Source organism: Hippichthys cyanospilos, chromosome 8 (assembly GCF_059441005.1).
Source record: "Hippichthys cyanospilos isolate Australia breed blue-spotted pipefish chromosome 8, RoL_Hcya_1.0, whole genome shotgun sequence".
In the NCBI taxonomy this organism is placed as follows: Eukaryota; Metazoa; Chordata; class Actinopteri; order Syngnathiformes; family Syngnathidae; genus Hippichthys; species Hippichthys cyanospilos.
In genome coordinates this window covers 10,234,631-10,252,177 of record NC_142376.1, presented here as the reverse complement: position 1 = coordinate 10,252,177, position 17,547 = coordinate 10,234,631, and the positions used below count along the sequence as shown (strand labels likewise).

Here is a 17,547-nt window from a genome sequence, read left to right as displayed (position 1 = left end):
TGGCCTGCCGCTCTCAGGTCATTCTCAAAAGACTTGAGCTCTACCACCTTGCGGAATCAATGATGAAAAGAAGGCTTGGAAGCAGAAGAGAGGCTGACACTCATTCAGTGATCATCCTGGGGCATGGTTGTTATTTGGCTTAGTGGTGAAATCCTGGTATGACTGCTGATGAGCTCCGACTTCAAATCCATTACCTCAAAGCGCAGTCTTGTTGGGCAGTTATTGCATTTGCACTGAAGTTCAACATTGTGCATACTCGCGAGTGGTTCTAAGTTAAGACTAAGTTCTCTGCATAGAATACAGCAGTTTGATTTCAGCTGTCTCAGACAAAATAAAGCTGTACTGCATGAGGAATAAAACGCATGTAATTATCCTGTATAGCTGCCTCTGTATGTGAAAGCTTTCTTCTCTGTCTTCAGAGATTTTTTTTTTTACCAACTGTTTTCTCAAGGAATATTCAATGCATTACCTTTCACTTTGGTGTTGTTCAAAGAACGATGCAACATTTTTAATGTTATGCTCTAAAGACAGTATGCGCAACAAAAACTCCCAACTGTCTTTATCTGAAATATACATTGTTGTTCTTGGAAGCTGCAGTCTCTGTTAAATGAAACTGTCAAAAAACAAACAAACGGACACTCTCTCGGTCATTTGGGTCATTATCCAGTCTGACATTCGTTCATTTTCCATTCTACTTGTCCTTATTAGCGTTGCTCTTGAACTGGCATCTATCCAAGCTGATGAGGCTGGGTAGTGTGCACCCACGGAACTGATTGCCATTCAGCTGCGGGGCACAACCATTCACGCTCACGTTTACACTTATGGACAAATTATTATTGGTTAAATATATTCATACGGCAGTATCAAGCTTGTTTGACAAACTAGCGGTCACGTTTTAAGTCTTTAAGAATTAAAAACATGGGAAAAAAGGTTTTCAAAAAGCAATGCGATTTAGTTCAATTGAACAAACAACAATAAACAAGATTTGTTCCATCCTTGAAATGTGTCAAACTAATCCATATTGAACCAGTCGGACACCCTCATTTTTCGCTATGTCAAACATAGATATTTGAGGGGAGGTGCTACAAACACTGCTGATATAAAAAAATGGTCACTGCAACAGCTCTTGGGAATAGAAAGCTCAGAACACACACTTTCTTGGACAAAGCTCCTTTTTTTTTTTACACTCAACAGTCAAATGTCAAGAAGAAAACATGAAACATTAATGTCAAAAATCTCCCCTGCTACTGTATCTTTTGTTTACGCTGCTCTATTTGGAATTTAATGATATGCTACGAGGTCACACTATTTACTATCCATGGAATCCAATGATATCCTATGAGATTGTACTCTTTACTACCTTGTTGCAGATCACACTTCTTGTAGTTCATGAAAAGAGTGCCTCGGCGAGCGGGCCTGACTTGAACCACTAATAGGAAGCAAACATCCAGTTACTTAGTTCTCTGCGATGAGAACAATGTCATACCACATACATGCTTTACACGTCTCCACAGTCTTGTACAGGTAACATTATTTAGCAAACGGGTGGATAGCTGTGAGCTGAGAGTACTTCAACAGATGGCACATTATTTTTTCCTGAGACGACACCTTTACACGCATGACCATCTGCACATTACCGCTGTCACAGGGATATTTTACAACACAAACTTCAAGTCAAGCCTGTATTTATACAACTAGAGTTAGCTGAATATATATGTCATGCTGTTATCCAGCCTGCCTCTTTCATAGGATATTCATCAAGAAAAACAAAACCATGGTGATAATGGAGAAGTAGTAAGATGCTGACAAAACTTAACAGCAAAGCACAAAAGACAGAAGAATATAATGAACATAACATATGCATACATGTGAGCTGTGAAGCACAGTCATTCCAACAGGGCAGGCATTTTTTTTCAAACAATACTTGGATATAAATATGTTTTGTTTAAATACATACATGATATGTTTATATGTCACAATGATATGCATGTATTAGTGCTCTCAATCTATTACATTTTTTAAACTAAAAAATCCACCCCAAAATCTATAATTATTGCTATTCATTTTCAACTTTTTTTCAACTGTCTTTCATGAAGCTTGTAAGTCTTGACTAAAATCATGGAATGAAGGTAAAAATCATCAAATAAAAAATATTATGTTTTGAGTGTTGTATTAGATTTCTGTGGTCCTTTAAATATGATTCCTTTTGTATAAAATAAAGCTATTGAAAGAAGCATAAATTTGACTGATCATTATCGGCTTCTTTTCTTAGTTTTTTCAAACAGACAATTCTTGAACTGAGCTTTGCCAAATGCACAAATTTCTTTTTTCTTCCAATGAGCCAGCAAGCAACTTTTTAGAGCAAAACAACATAAACGGCTTTCTTTTTTCTGTCTTTTTGCTGGTGACTCTACACTGATTGAAATGCTAGCAGAGCATAGGAGGTAAATACAACTGTGTTTTTTATATATATATATATATATATATATATATATTTTTTTTTTATATATATATATATATATATATATATATATATATATATATATATATATATGTATATATATATATATATATATATATATATATATATATATATATATATATATATATATATATATATATATATATATATAACACACACACACACACACACACACATATACACTAAACCACGGACAAATCCACAGTAACTACGACTACAAAATAGTAACTACTTTCTGTTTTGAAACCAAGCACAAGCATGGTGATGAATTGAATCTATAACTGCATGTATGCAGTTCTAATAATGTTTGAGTAGCCAGTTTGCTTTTACTGTGCCATAAATGCCGCTGACAGTGAAAATTGAAATATTGCAGAGAGCATTCATTTCTGTAGCTATGTTTCTGCGCATGAGCCTAAAAACTCACACGGGAGATTAAATTGCGGCAGTGCATCCCCTAATCGATAATCATTTCAGACCTCTGACAGGCACAAAAATGGCCAATTATAAATGCACAACCTTCTCTCTACTTATATAAACACAAAAATTGCAGTGTCCTGTAATTTATTTTTAAAAGACTCCGAATTTTTTAATATGCTTTCAAAATCATAGATTATAAATCGAAAGCAAATGTCTACTGCTGGTAACAAATTCTAATGTTCACTTGTCCGTAGTCCAAGTAGAACCTTTTTTTAGCCCCTTGTGCAGTATTGTTACAGTTTCAGACTTTTTCTTCTTCTACATCATTCTTGCAGAATGTCATGATGAACTTTAACATGATGTCAACATCTGGGTGAAATGTCAGCTCTCTAGTGCCTTCTTCATGCTTTCGTTTTAATGTAAAATGCTTTTGGATCACAACTATGAACAAAATACTACACAAAGGTTAAATCAACACCATATAATGAATTAATATTTGATTTATTTATGATGTCTGAGCATGTTTTTTTTTTTGGGGGGGGGGGGGCAGTAAATCCTGACTCAAGCTGAGAAGAGAAACATCTCTGAGGAAACGAGAAAGTAGAAGGTCTTTTATCACGTTTGTCATCAATAACAAACGCGCAGACTTCAAGGATGGCAACAGAGAAGTAGTTTTTGTTGAGCTCAGGAATGCGCTCAACCGAACCAAACGCTATTTCGATATGAAAACTCAGGTCTATATATAGCGGGTATACTTGTCATCGACTATAACTTGTTATCATTAGTGTGATTTACCTGTGGTAAGCAACATATTTTCTGTCAATTGCTTATGTAACACTTACATCTAGTGATGCCAATCAACGCTATTTTCCTTTGTCAATCGCCAAATAATTAGAAATTAACATTAAAATAAAGCTTTATCCATCATGCCCTTTACGCAGTGTTCAAGTGTAATTTAGCAAAGAGCTTTGCTATAGCTCGCTACATCGGTGTCTTTGTTGTTATTGTTAGCTATGGCTGCAGTCTTGCCTGTGTGCTTTGCATTTATGTGGTAGGCTAAACCCGGGGTGTTTTTGTGAGAAGCGAGGTTCTTCTTACAAAGAATGCACATTACTTTACCATGCTATTAAGGCATTTTTTAACCTCAAATGTATGTTCATCAACCACTTTCACATGCCCCCCCCCCCCCCCCAAAGTCTTCATACTATACATATTTAAGACAAATATTACTGCAGTACATTAATTCTTAAATCATTAAACCTTATAACTGCTGTCATCCCTCCCCATCCATTTTGCTGTAGTCTCAGCTGTGGCCATGTTAGCGCCGCCAGGAAGTCTAATTAAAGTGAACGCTGAAGAAAGCATGATAAAAGTCACAGTTTACACTTGAAATTACAATTTATTACAAAAGAAATCTAGGTAAGAGATTTCCAATTGCACTGTGAAGCCGCTTTCCTCCTCCCGACCAGCGTGAGTGTTTTCTGATTGACACCGGCGCTGCCTTGCTTGGGGCACATAAAGTGGTCATATTAGCGCCGCACGGAAGTCTAATTGAAGTGACGGCTGAAGCAAACATGATAAGAATCGCAGTTTACATTTGAAATTCCAATTTATTACAAAAGAAATCGTGGTATGCGATTTCCAACTCCTCCTCAGAACCTGAATGTTTTCTGACTGAGATCGGCGCTGGTCTCTTGGACAACCAATGAGCAGAAGTTGAGGCGAGAGTAGATTACACTCCTGCCCTCATTGGTCGATAGTCGCACCGGGAGCCAATCGCGTGTATTATAGAAGTGCCAATCTTCCTCCTGAAATCACTTTTAAGTGCCCTGCAAAACATGCGATTGGCTCTCGGGGAAAATTGCAATCTACTCCTGCCCGAACTTCCGCTACTTGGGTTGTCAGCGCGAGTGTCAGCATTTAAAAAAAAAAAAAAATCTGCGATACACTGAGGGCGCAATAGGCGAGGCGTGAAGTAGCGAGGAATCACTGTAATAACAATACGATGTCACTCTGATCAAGGTTTTAATAAAAGCAATTAAATAAAATAGAAACTTTTCTTTTCACCTCCATTCATACTAGTCTTTTTGTCAGACTCAGAATTTTATCCGGTCGAGTTTGGAGTTAGCACTCTTCCTTTTCAAAAACCTCTCCGTCACTGTCAATGACAGAGTACTGTATTGTACTTTGAGACAAGCTGGTTGCAGCCATAAGTCGCGATTAGCAAGACTGTCTGCCATTCCCACTTGACCATCACCACTTACGAGCTTGTCTCAAAGTACTGTTCTTCCGCCTATTAGCAAAGAGTATTTATTATATGATTACTCTGCAACACACCTCTCTCAAAGCCGACAATGCCACATTGTTTCCAAAATGTAAAAACAAAAAAAAGTTAAATTGGATCATTTCCCATGGCACACCTGATTATATCTTAAAGAAGAACACTGTGCCGCGACAGAGTGATTGACCTTTGCTTTCCATCCACCACCAACTCAAGCACAAGAATCCTGATGTGTAGAAACAGATCTAATCAGCATAGAGAAAACAGAAAATTGGGGATAAAAAATGTGATTAATGCGGTTCAAAATGTTTTCACATTGACTGCAAAAAATGAATCACAGTTAATCTGTTATTTTGACAGCTCTGACTCATACTTTATTTTTGAATGACCTAAACGTACCTAGAAGTTTTTCATTGTTACTACAACATTTTCCGTCCCCAGCATGGGAGTGGAAATCATTTGTGAGCCCCACGGTTACCTATTTCCACATATATGGCATATTAGTCTTTGTGGAAATAAAATCCAGTCCACTTAATGTACTATTATCACTTTGTGATATGTGTACTTGAAATATACCATCATTAAATACAGCATGGATAATTATGTCCGTAAATATACTGTATATGATGGAACTAAACCTGTTATTCGAAAAGATCAGAATTTCCGTCATTGTTGAAAATAGTTGGCTAGTTTAATTAATCTCACTATATTTACAGAATTGACTAAAACAAATCAGTGAATGGAATGACTCATACTTAACAAGCACTCGGTCTGCATGCACTTTTGAGAGCTGACCATAGCCCGGCCTTTCTTAGTTATATTTTCACATCGATGATGAATCTGTAAAGGCTTCTGCTACACATCAATTTAGCTTTTCCAGCTGGGAGCCGAAGGCAGACAATGGCGTGTATTAGAAATTCTCAGGAGCGCCCATCTCATTATCACTTCACCTGAGGGCAAACACTGCCCGGCAATAACAAATCATTCATCTTTCCTGCACGTTAAATGACAAGCGGGGAGTCGTGACAAATGACACACCAGCTCAGTCAGTAAACACATGTGGCTCAAAGGGAGACAAAAGAGGGTGCGGAATAACATTCAGTGGAGCCACATCTGCAATATTTTAGGATACTTCCGGCCCGTCAAATAATCTCATCTGACTTCTTGTTAGCAAACAAATACCGTAGGTGAGAAATGGATTGTGTACGCACTTCGCAATGTATTCTATGGAATTAAATCCATCAATTCCTACCTAATGCCCTGCGGGAAGCGCCTCCGTTGTGTTTGTGTACCTCATTGAGGGTTCGTGTGATTTTAATCATGTGCATTTTTATCTTTGTGTTATTAACATGTATGGTAGAGGCAGTCAAAGGAGTGAGAGGGGGAAGAACCGAGCGAGGGGAAAATGAATGAATCAAATTAAGTGGGGCTGAGGATGAGCTATGAAACTAGGATGCAATGGTGCATTATATGTGTGAAGGTTGAATGCTTCATGGGTTTATGAGTTGAAACAAAATAGATGGAGGTGATTTCATACTGTGTGCGCCTGCTGTGCATGCTTCATGAAGTGCAGGCTCTGTTTAAATTTTCATTTTGTAAGATCGGCATTTTTGTTTTCTGAAAGGAGATCAGAAATACTTTGAGCTTTTAAATGAATAAGTTTGTTGTTTAAAATAATGCACTTCAATGACACTAATAACCTTGATAAATAGAGTGGTAATGAGCAGTGCTTCGTATAACTAAATGGCTGGGTGTACCAGAATTTCATTTACATGTGAAAAATGATAAATGTGCATTAATCTGCAGTTTTTAATCAGCTGTTTCTCTGCAGTATTCCTGCTGCATGTATTTCTTTTTTAAACCGTTCTGTAGAAACTACCTAGATGGAAAGTAAATGTTATGCTGATAATCCAGCAGTGGAGGTACCAGCCATGCCAAATTGATGTCGGGGACAGGCAGAACAGTTTGGCAGCTCATTCTCTGTGCCAGCCTTGTGATGCAGCGCATCTGCACAGCTCCGTTACATATTGAGAATTGCAAACTGGATCCACAATCACTGTGTCGCCATTTTTTAATTTCAGGGTAAATATTCTCAATGCAGCACGTTTATATCTTGATTTCAAGAACGTGTTTGTTATTTTCCATCCAGCCGTTCATTTTGTGGCTTGCTGGAGCCGAGCCTAGCAAATATTAATGTATTTAGAATGTATTTAGATTATCGCAGTTGTACACTGTGCTATCTAAAATTTGTGCAAAGGGAAACTGTTAAGACAACATGCATTCCGTTTCAGATTGATTTGACCCTAGTCAGTAACTTTCCATAAAGATTCAAGAGTTTTATTGTCGTATGTATAGTATCACTATAGCACACAATGAAATTCTTATTTTTTTCACTTCACAAGCAGCAGACTACATTTCATAATGAAGCAAATAAATAAATAGAAATAAAAAACAAGGTCTTTATGTTTCCCAGTTTTATCCCATAAATTGGGAAAAGTCATACACAGTATGGACATTAAACTTTGACTAGGCGTCAAACTGCCTGCATTGGTAGAAGGATTAAAACAGTCACAGATTTTCAGTCTTTTAACAATGTTTTCATTGAAATAAATAAAAAGATAATATCAATATTAGCTTCTGCTGTTCACAATGCATTTATGAGCACAAAAAGAAATTTGTAGGAGCTCATGCCGTGGACCACACAACTCGTTTAAATGTCAAATCCGAAAAAAAAAAAAAAAGCTATGGAAATGAGCATTGAGCTGATGCATAATACCTTTTTACATTTACATCGGCCCTTAAAAGCCTTCTGCCTTCCTGACACCATCTCCTCTCGTCTCCATTTTTATCCGCCTGCCTGCCTGCCTAACAACGAATGATTTCTACCAGTAAGGGTCCTCTCCTTTCCGCTTTTGCTTCTCTGACATTACAACCCTCATTTTCACTTCTCCCACTACACTATGTAATTAGGATAATTGCTCATAGGGACTTGGGAAAATTGAATTTCTCATATCCCTCCAGTTCCTTGATCCCAACCGTTTCTCTTTGTGTCTTATTTTAATCATAAGAGACCGGCCAAGGCCTGGTGCTGGATTTCTCTGCCTGTTAATATGTAGGTGTGAAACAAGCCCTCGAGTAATTCGAGTACCTAGGTTAAAAAAAAAAAAAAGCCTAAGGCACTTTTGTTTTGGCTACACATACGTGTTTATTAGTATACATGTCAGAGAAAGAACAATTTTTACTTCTCTGCGTGACAGTAAAAGTCAACAGAAACATGGGGTGAAGACCTACATCTAATCCACATCAAATAAAATCTGACTTTACCAAACAATAGTGCATGGATACAAATGACTTGTTACCGCTTTTATTTTGAAGTTGTTGGTCAAGAATACTGATACAAACAATGCTACACTGTTCACTCATCAATTGACGGCGCAAACAAATGACTTAATTACCTTGACAATTGTTCGGGCTATAGCTGCGTCTAGTGTACATTAGCAGCTAGCTAGCAGTGCTAAATTGCTCCATATACCTGCCTGATGGATGTAAATGACTTTGCACATTTTGATGCTGACAACCTAACAGCGTTGCTGTTCCTAACAATCCCATTTTAACAAACCAAGCTGACTCAAATTAGTTTTTTTCCAAAGACAAATTTGTCTCATAGACCAACATTTATGGGGAGTTTTCTTAAAGGACATTATTGTCCGGCCAAGCATGATTAAAATTTAAATTTAGAAAAATGTTGACTGTAAAAAATGTATAAAAGTTAGTCACTCATAATTAAGTCGATCTAATATTTGATCTATTATTTTTTTGTCAAGCAAAAAACTATCTGCTGAAATGTTATTTAAAAAGGGCATAGGATTGATAAACTATAGTTTCAGATGAATTGAAGGGTTGGGTTCTCCTTGTCGAGTTTAGGCCAGCAGAGTAGGCCTTGCTGCATGTGACAGCAGTGTGTTGATTAACAACGCTGATGACGACTCCAGTCATCCGTGCTTTGTAGCCACTTGCGCTTTAGCCATTTGAGTCACCATTCAAGCAGTCAGTGCAGTGAAGAAGTGGATGCTTGTGGGTCCCTCCTCCCTCCCTTTTTTCCTGAAAAGCTGACTGTGGGAATGGAGGGGCTTTCAGCTGACGGCAGCATGGCACAACCGTTTGATGCAGCTGCAGAAGCCTGTCATCTGGGCAAGACTTTCGTCAGAACTTTTTTGAATAATTTAACTCCACAAAGCCCAGACAGCTTCGGGGCACACATTGCTTATTTTAGGGTGCAGATATAGTGGTAAATATTCTAATTTTTAAGGGAAGTTGGGACACTTTTGTGTTTGGAATCATGGACTTTTTGCAGCACTCCATTGTGTCTCAAGCTTCAGACAATCTACCTTTCATTTGAGGTGAATTTGCAGATGCAATGCATTTTTATTATTCCAAATATTTTGTGCCTTGCACCGGTACCGCTCACATCAAAATAGACCCTAGGCATGATGCTACCGCCACCGCCCATGACAGTTGGTACATCATTCACACAATCTGTATCATTTGTCCTTTGTGTCCAGATAGCTCAATCCTTGTCTTGTTTGACCAGACGTATTTAGTTCATAAGGCATTTTTGGCTCATCCGTGGCCGGCTGAAAATATCAGTCAGGCTTGAGGGTGTCAACAAGGGACTTCTTTCTTGGTTAACACTCACCCAGCCCGTGGCAATCCCACTTCACATTGACCAGTAACAGTCTTCCTGTTGTTTCCAGTTCATGATACGCTTGATCACTGAACATTTTATTTTCCTTTCATCTAGAGCAACACTTTTCAGATTCGAAAGCGCCTCCTTGACCGAGTAAACTTTGTTCAGCTCTCAAACCGAAGAAATGGATACTGCAACCTATAAAAGCCAAAGATACGCTATCATGTGATAACACCTCATAGTTGTGTAGCCGATGCAATCGTCATCTTCTAAACAATTTTCAAACACAAGCAAAATAAATGAAGACAGAGCTGCTTATCAATGGCGTAGATTAACCAATCTTAACTCACAACAGACGTACGGGTAAATGTCGCGAAATCCGGACACTGGCAAATGTTTTTAATTTTATGTTAGACAAAGATGTGCATGGCAACTTCTGTAACAAAACAACTGTACAACACGCCATTTACTGTAGATGCTGAGCCGTAGCTACATACATTGGCGCTGTCTAGCAATGTCACGTCATCCCATGACGTCAGTGCCAAAATGTCATCTATGCACAAGAAAATCTCTGAGGTAGCGTTGGCAACCTGGACTCCACAATCATTTACATCAATGACAAAAATACTTACACCTACGAGCCTATGAAAAATGTAGATTCTTCACGAATCAAACAGACGTTTTCTTTTTTTACTCTTGCGGTAAATTAAGGTAAACAAAAGGCAGCCTGTTAAGACTGCGAAACTATGTACATAACCGAAAAAGGAAGAAGGGTGTGAGAAATAAAGCCGCAATCGCATATAACTTTACATTAGCAGTCTTGCATGTTTGACTTCCATTGGCTTTCCGGAAGACTTAACATATAATGAGCATAATAAAGCATGCAAAACAATGACCTTGCCAACATTTACTAACTGAAAATTACACCTCTTTACTCTTGTCCTAATGCAAATTGCCTTTCCACCTGATTTCTCTCAAGTCATAGAGTGAGGAGCCTTGTTAAACATTTGCTACGTCCCAATGTTTTTTTCATAAGAAGGAAGAAGGGCTTGTTTGTAACACATTTAGCTCATTATTCTGCTGTAGTCTCTTAAGGCATAACAGACTGGGCAGTCTCTTTCATGTGTAATCTACAACCAAGCAGAGTAGCGGTTGGGGTAGAGTCAGTGATGAGATGTATTTTGTCCCCGCTAAGGTTTCTAAATAATTGGCCAAATGCACATTCAGTCATTATAAAAGCTACATGTCAAAATTATGCTATATAATTGGCCTGTAGATAAACAACAGTAATAGATATGAACCCGTGTTCCACAGTGGGTACTGTTTCTTTTGTAACCCTAAATATAGAGAGGATGCGTTTTGGATTCTCACCATTGTTGTTTTTTTTTCACAACAGAAAGGTACCACACATTTTAGTGGATGGGTAGGTGCGTACGTGTAATTAATGCTGTCCAGAGACTTAAAAAAATGTCTTTCATTAGATCCGTAATTAATTATTCAAATAATCACATTTTAATTTCATCTAAAGGTTTCTGATCAAACCCTCAAATACATTTCATTAATTTAGATTTGTAATGTTGGGGCATATTAAAATATTGACCTACAACAACAAAAAAGTGTGTTTTTTTTCATTTGTTTTCTTTAATTGATTTCAACAGATGTAGCTGTAACCATTTAACGTCTGCAATATTTGTACTGCAACTTTTAGTTTCAACCAACAAGAAGAACGGCACTGTTTCCTTTTTCCAAAGGTTTTGCCAATTGCCAAATAATTAGATATTAAACTTATAATAAAACATCATCCACCCTGCCCATGTCAGCCTCGCTCAAATGCGAGGGGTTCTCGAGATTATTTTGGCAAAGAGCTAAACTTCGGCGTGCAACATTAGCGTCTGTGTTACCATCATTAGCTGTCGCTGCAGGTGCAGCTGCGTGCTTTGCATTTATGTGGTAAGCTAATCTTGAGCTGCTTCTGTGGCAAACAAGCTCCTTCTTAAAAAGAATGTGTTTCACTTTACCTTTACCAAAGGCATTTTTTAAAGTTAACCACTCCTACCACTCGCAAATGCTCTTCGATTTTCTTCTCATTCTGCCCATGAAATTACCCTCCCACCCATAACTGGAGCCTCTCAGGTTATGCCAGCTCAATGAAAGCCAATCAGTCCAGTAGGGTTTGATTAACTTTTGTTTTCGAGTAACTCGAGTAAAAGAGCCACAATGCACAAATATGGATCTAATCAGCATACAGAAAGCAAAACAATTGGGTTAAAAATTACGTGATTCAAAATAACACTTTATGCCTGTCAAGGATTGATGGTACTTAATCAGTGTTGAAATACGGTGGCGCAACACGTCTTGCAATCATAATTGAACAATACTAACAAGCCCCTTTTGAATGTAACTCAAATAGAATTTCATTTCTCATACATAGCTTGCTCTTTATGTTCAACTATTTTTGTCATCATCCAGATCACAGCCTGCTGTGGTGCGCTCCTGTCATGGTTTGTTGGGTTGTGGGTTTATTTTGAGGGGTTCTGTTTCTGTTTACGTTTATAGTTCCGGTTTCTGCCCCTGTCGCGTCTGCCTGCGTTAGTTTTGATTTGGTCCACCTGTCTGTTACCTGCGCCTCGTGTCCTCCAATCTGCTCCCTTTGCCTGTTGTCCCTGCCCAGCTGCCATGTGTTAGTTTGATTAGTTTGTGAATGTATTTAAGCCTTGTGTCTGTTACAGCCCGTGTCGGATCATTGTCTCTGTCGTGTCAGGTCATTGTCGTCTTGTAGTCCCGTCTCGTCTCGCCCATCAGTTTCGTGTATTCCTGCCAGCCTGCCCGTAGTGTTTGTTTTCCGTTTTTCCAGCTTGCCTGCGCCCTTAGTTTTTGCCGTCCTGTTTTTCCCGCTTTTTGTTCCCGTTCGTTGTATTAATAAACATGGATTTCATCAACCCCCTGTCCCGACGCTCCCCTGCTTTTGGGTCCTCCGCAACCACGCCGGCGTTCACACCCGCCGTGCACCCCCGTGACAGCTCCAGGTTATTCCTGCTGCATGACAGTCCATTGTCTTTCTATGACAGACCATTACTGGCACAGCAGTGCTGCTAATGAAATAGGAAGCAAGTGAGAGGGAGGACAGGCTTCTATCAGAGAGAATAAAACAGATGCTCTTTTTCAGAAGTACAGTGGCATGTTTAACACTGAGCACTCCCGACTCCAGCATGGCAAACACTGAGTGTGAATTTGTTTTTACCATCATACACTTCCAAACAGTAGGGGAAGCCTAGCAAGAACATTTCATGTAACAGTCTTCCACCCTGTGCAAGCTAAGCAGATGGATGAATGAAATCTGCATGTGAGACTGCTTTTATCCTTGCAAGCTGCTGCAGTTGAGCTAACCACAATTGTGACTTTTGATTCTGCGCTGTTACGGGGGTCTGATTTGAATGAGCAGGCAAGAACAAACAAAGCACAAGGACCAACCCTGTGTGCTCATTTCATCTTCATCGCAGCATTCAAACAACTCCTCTGTTTTCTCGATGGTGCATACCATGTCATTTAACGCCACATAGACGTGCAGATTTACGAGCATTTTACTGAGGTTTATTAAAGGCTTCACCAGTGAAATATGGTTTCATTCTCCTTGGGGAAGTCAGAGCCCCCAACATCAAAACTCATTCTCCCTGTACTGCTTTGAATTCATCCCATTTTGGGAATACTTTCAAATCTCTTTTCCCTGCAGTTACATCCTGGCACAAGTACAAGCACCTTTTTCCTCAGAGTGTTGATGCTGTAACTAAAGAGCTTAACTCCTATTGTTACTGTATCACATCATTCCCATGTTACTAGCCTTGGAATAATATCTAATGATTTGGATGTGGACATTCTCTTTTGTTCTGCTACATTATTTTTTGAGAAAAAAAAATAAAGCTACTTGACTTACATACAGTACACTTAAAGGGTGCAACTAGTTCATAATGTCTGTTAAAAAGTTTTATTTACATTGTTAATATGTCTTGTATAACATACACGCCACTTCCAGAAAGTTGCCAATCAGTGTTTGATGAAAAACTTGCTTTCAATGATGCAATCCAAGTGTTTCCTAACCCACTGGAAAAAGCATCCACCTTTGACACACTGCACAATTTCCATGTGCAACACAATATGGCAAACAGTGTTATTGAATTGAAGGCACAAGATTGTGAGGCAGGGGCCACCAGAAGTGACACTTGTAAAGCCGTAGATGTTTGAACCGATCAAGACATTTGAAATGGTCAGTGACAACAAAGACATTGAAAGTGGTGACTAAGTGACAGCGCCACGAGTGCGCCAGGAGAAGACTCAATACAATACTGTGTAAAGAGGATTAAAAATAAAGACTCATATGTTTTGTACACCTCCACAACACACTGACAATGTTGAGCTGCACGGAGGAAAAATTTAGATGTTTGTCACATGGTGATACAATTTACCTTCCTGTAAAAGGGCATCTGTCAAGAAAATCTATGCCAAAATGAAAGTAAAAATTTTTTAAAGACCAATTGAACTTTTATTTAACTGGCTATTTTTGAGATCGGAGCAAACACACAGACAAATTATAACAAGCAAAATCCATCCAGCTGTACATTTTCTATAGTGCTTGTCCCCATCAGAGTCCATTATGTTTCTTTTGGCATTAAGTTTTACCTGGGCCCGTCACCAGCCCATCATAGGGCACACAAAAACAAACTGTCCTTCAAAGTCAAGTTGACACATACCGTATGGATTCACCCATGCAACATGCAAACTCCACATGAGAAGGCCAGAACTGAGGATCAAAGTCAATGCACTAGTTTAACACTGGTTTTGCCATAAGTAAAATCAAATTAAGTAAACAGAAATGATACATCATTTTTACAGGTCTTTGCCTTGCAATTACTGGTTTTAACAACATTTTAATAACTGAGGCAATGCCGGAAGATGACTCGGTGCAATCGTTATCATACCCACATCCACCCGAATGAATGATTTTCAGTCCCCTATACACGTTAAACAAGTGTTTTTGGAATGTGGATGAAGCCAGAATGTTCATATTAAATATGTACGTTCTGGCTTCATTCACCCCTAACCAACAGAAATTGCTCCTTACTTACAAAGCGCAGAAATTGAAAGTACCATAACTTGATTCAGGGCAATTTCTACAATATGCATTTTTGTTATTTAAAGGTCCAATAGAATATGTGATGATAGCCACCTCTATTAGTCTTAGTGTCATTCATACTCACAATATATTCTCATTTGTTATGTTCCATTACATCAATAGATCATGTCAAAACAAGCAAATTATTCAACAAAAGCGTATTACCACGCACTGTCACTATTGCAAACCTTGTTCAAATGTCAGAATTAATACCCCACTGCTCAAATCTATAAAGTGTAAAACAAATCCAGTAAAGGTCTACTTCAGTGAAGGGCAACTGGTGTCCTGGGCCTGCATGCAGCCCTTGAGTATACACTGAGTGGTGCCTAGATTTTATTAATTGGTTTGTTTTAAGTTGTAAAATCACAATTGACCACTAGATGGTGGACATGACTAAGTTGTCTTATACCGGCCTGTCAATTGGAAAACAAAGGTACTCGGCTTTAGATTCAACATAATTCAAAGTGATTAACATGTGATTTTCTCCTCCTTTCCCCAGAAAATTAACTGAATAAATCAGTTTATGTAATTACAAACACATTTGAATCCAGGTCTGCATTAGGTCATCTAAACTCATTTTTTAAAAGTCAACGACAACAGGCTAAAGTAACTAAATAACACTACAAATTTAAAAGAGTTCGTTTTGTTAATTCAGTGATAAAAACGTTCAAAGGGTCACCTCTTGGAAGAGCTCCAGGCTGTATGTGTTGTCATCGTCCGCAAAGAAGACCACCCCCGCGTCTCGGCGCGTCCGGTGTTGCCTGAGCCAGCCCAGGGCCAAATTTCTCTGCTCGGTGGCACGGGGCATCCCGGCGCGCTTGAACCTGCGCGGCGTGAAGACGTGCAAGTGCGTGTAGGTCACACCGCATCGAGCCAAGAAGCGGCTCACCAGATCCGTGCGCATCGTGGAGTCCTCCACTACGATCCAGTGGAACTGGGGGACTTGGCGGAAAGTGTGCGACAGTCGGGTCAGCTCGGCTTTCTGCACGATTCGCGTGTAAGTGGGAGTTATGGCGTAGATGACCGGCAGGGCAGAGTGGTTCTTGGGGCCACCCAGTCCCGGTGCTCGGGCCGTACGCTGCCCTCTGCTGCGCGGAGCACCGATCGGAGCCCAGATCGTTCTTTTGATGTCAATATCGATCATGATGATGACTATTAAGACCCAAGGCAGCAGGATGAAAAATCGGCTGAAGAACACAGATTTCACAGATTTCATGGCGAAGTTGCGTCCACTTCCAGCTGACTCTCACGAGAAGCCCACATGTCTAGAATCCTTCGTCCGTCAATGCCATGCCTCTTAGCGGGGCAAAAATAATCCCAAGAGATCGGTCCTGACAAGGGAGAGTCTGCACCACTCGCTCCCGCGGCTGAGAAGCATCAATTGGGAGAGAACATGAGGATAATAAGGCTGGATGGCGAGGAGCAGGTGTAGTGGAGGAGGGAGGCGGCACAGAGGGGAGAACCGAGAGCGAGAGAGAGAGAGAGCGAGCGAGAGAGAGAGAGAGAGAGAGATGGGGGGGGTGCGCAACACAAGTGGAGAAACGCAAACAAAATAAAAAAATTAACGCAGAGCCACACCCCAGAACCAAACTGTCAACATTTACATATGTAAAGGACATCGTATGAACAAATGCTGCAGAAATGTCTGATTTATGCATCTTCATTATACAGAAGTTTGAATTTTTACTTTGGTATTTTTCCTATTTTTTTCCCAAGTCTTTGGCTAAAGGAGGCTATAAAACGACTGGTACTAAATGAATAAATGACTAAATTAATTACTTTAGCTAATCAAATACTGTACTGAAGTAATAGATTATATTCCGTAATTAAGTACTAAAGTCATCCAGTTGATACTAAAGTATTCATTTAGTTATAAAAGTAATTGATTACTTTATCAATTTCGTGCCAACATTTTTAGACCATCCTTTAGCCAAACACTTGAACAGTTAAAAAAAAAAAAAGAGAATTTAAATATTTACCTGAGATTGACTGTCTGGACACTTGAAAGAAATATCTGTCTTTGGGATTGAATGAGTTAATATACAGCACAAATAAGTGTTTATCTCTGAAATCTTTTAATCGTCATGACCCACCCTAATAAGTCATAACATTTTTGAAAAAAAAAACAACAATTTCAATATTTACCTGAGATAGAATGTCTGGACACTTAAAAAATAATGTCTTTGGAATTAAATAACTCATGGAAATAACATTCTGTCTCTGCTCAATCCACAGAGGAGGCAATTGGTGTACTTGAACTTGTTGACAAAAATGACATTAACAACCACTCCAGCAGCAGGACCAAGCTCAGGTGCATTTTTTATGCAGTTTTCCAGTTTGCTTGGTGTTCCCCCCTCAGGCAGAAAGCTAAACATTGATGTTTAATTACGCACACAACACTGATCAAGAGCTCAATTACTGAGCCTTTATAGTGGCTTCCAGTAGTGCTGTCCACTGTGTATCTTTTAACCAATATTGCTAATTTTGTACCTTCATAGCGATACTGTACATCC

General features: G+C 39.1%; 1 protein-coding gene and 1 long non-coding RNA gene across 2 annotated transcripts in view; one reads left to right on the top strand and one right to left on the bottom strand.

Moving 5' to 3' along the window:
- The window catches only part of b3gat2 (beta-1,3-glucuronyltransferase 2 (glucuronosyltransferase S)), a 37,792-nt gene extending 21,313 nt beyond the window's left edge, over positions 1 to 16,479 (bottom strand). The window contains exon 1 of the mRNA XM_088422063.1: positions 15,714 to 16,479. Within this exon, the coding sequence (XP_088278189.1) occupies positions 15,714 to 16,250 (537 nt within the window). The 5' untranslated portion in view covers positions 16,251 to 16,479. The remainder of the gene's footprint in view (positions 1 to 15,713) is intronic.
- LOC148420102 (uncharacterized) overlaps positions 1 to 17,547 on the top strand; it is a 40,911-nt gene that overhangs the window by 17,460 nt on the left and 5,904 nt on the right. The window lies entirely within an intron of this gene.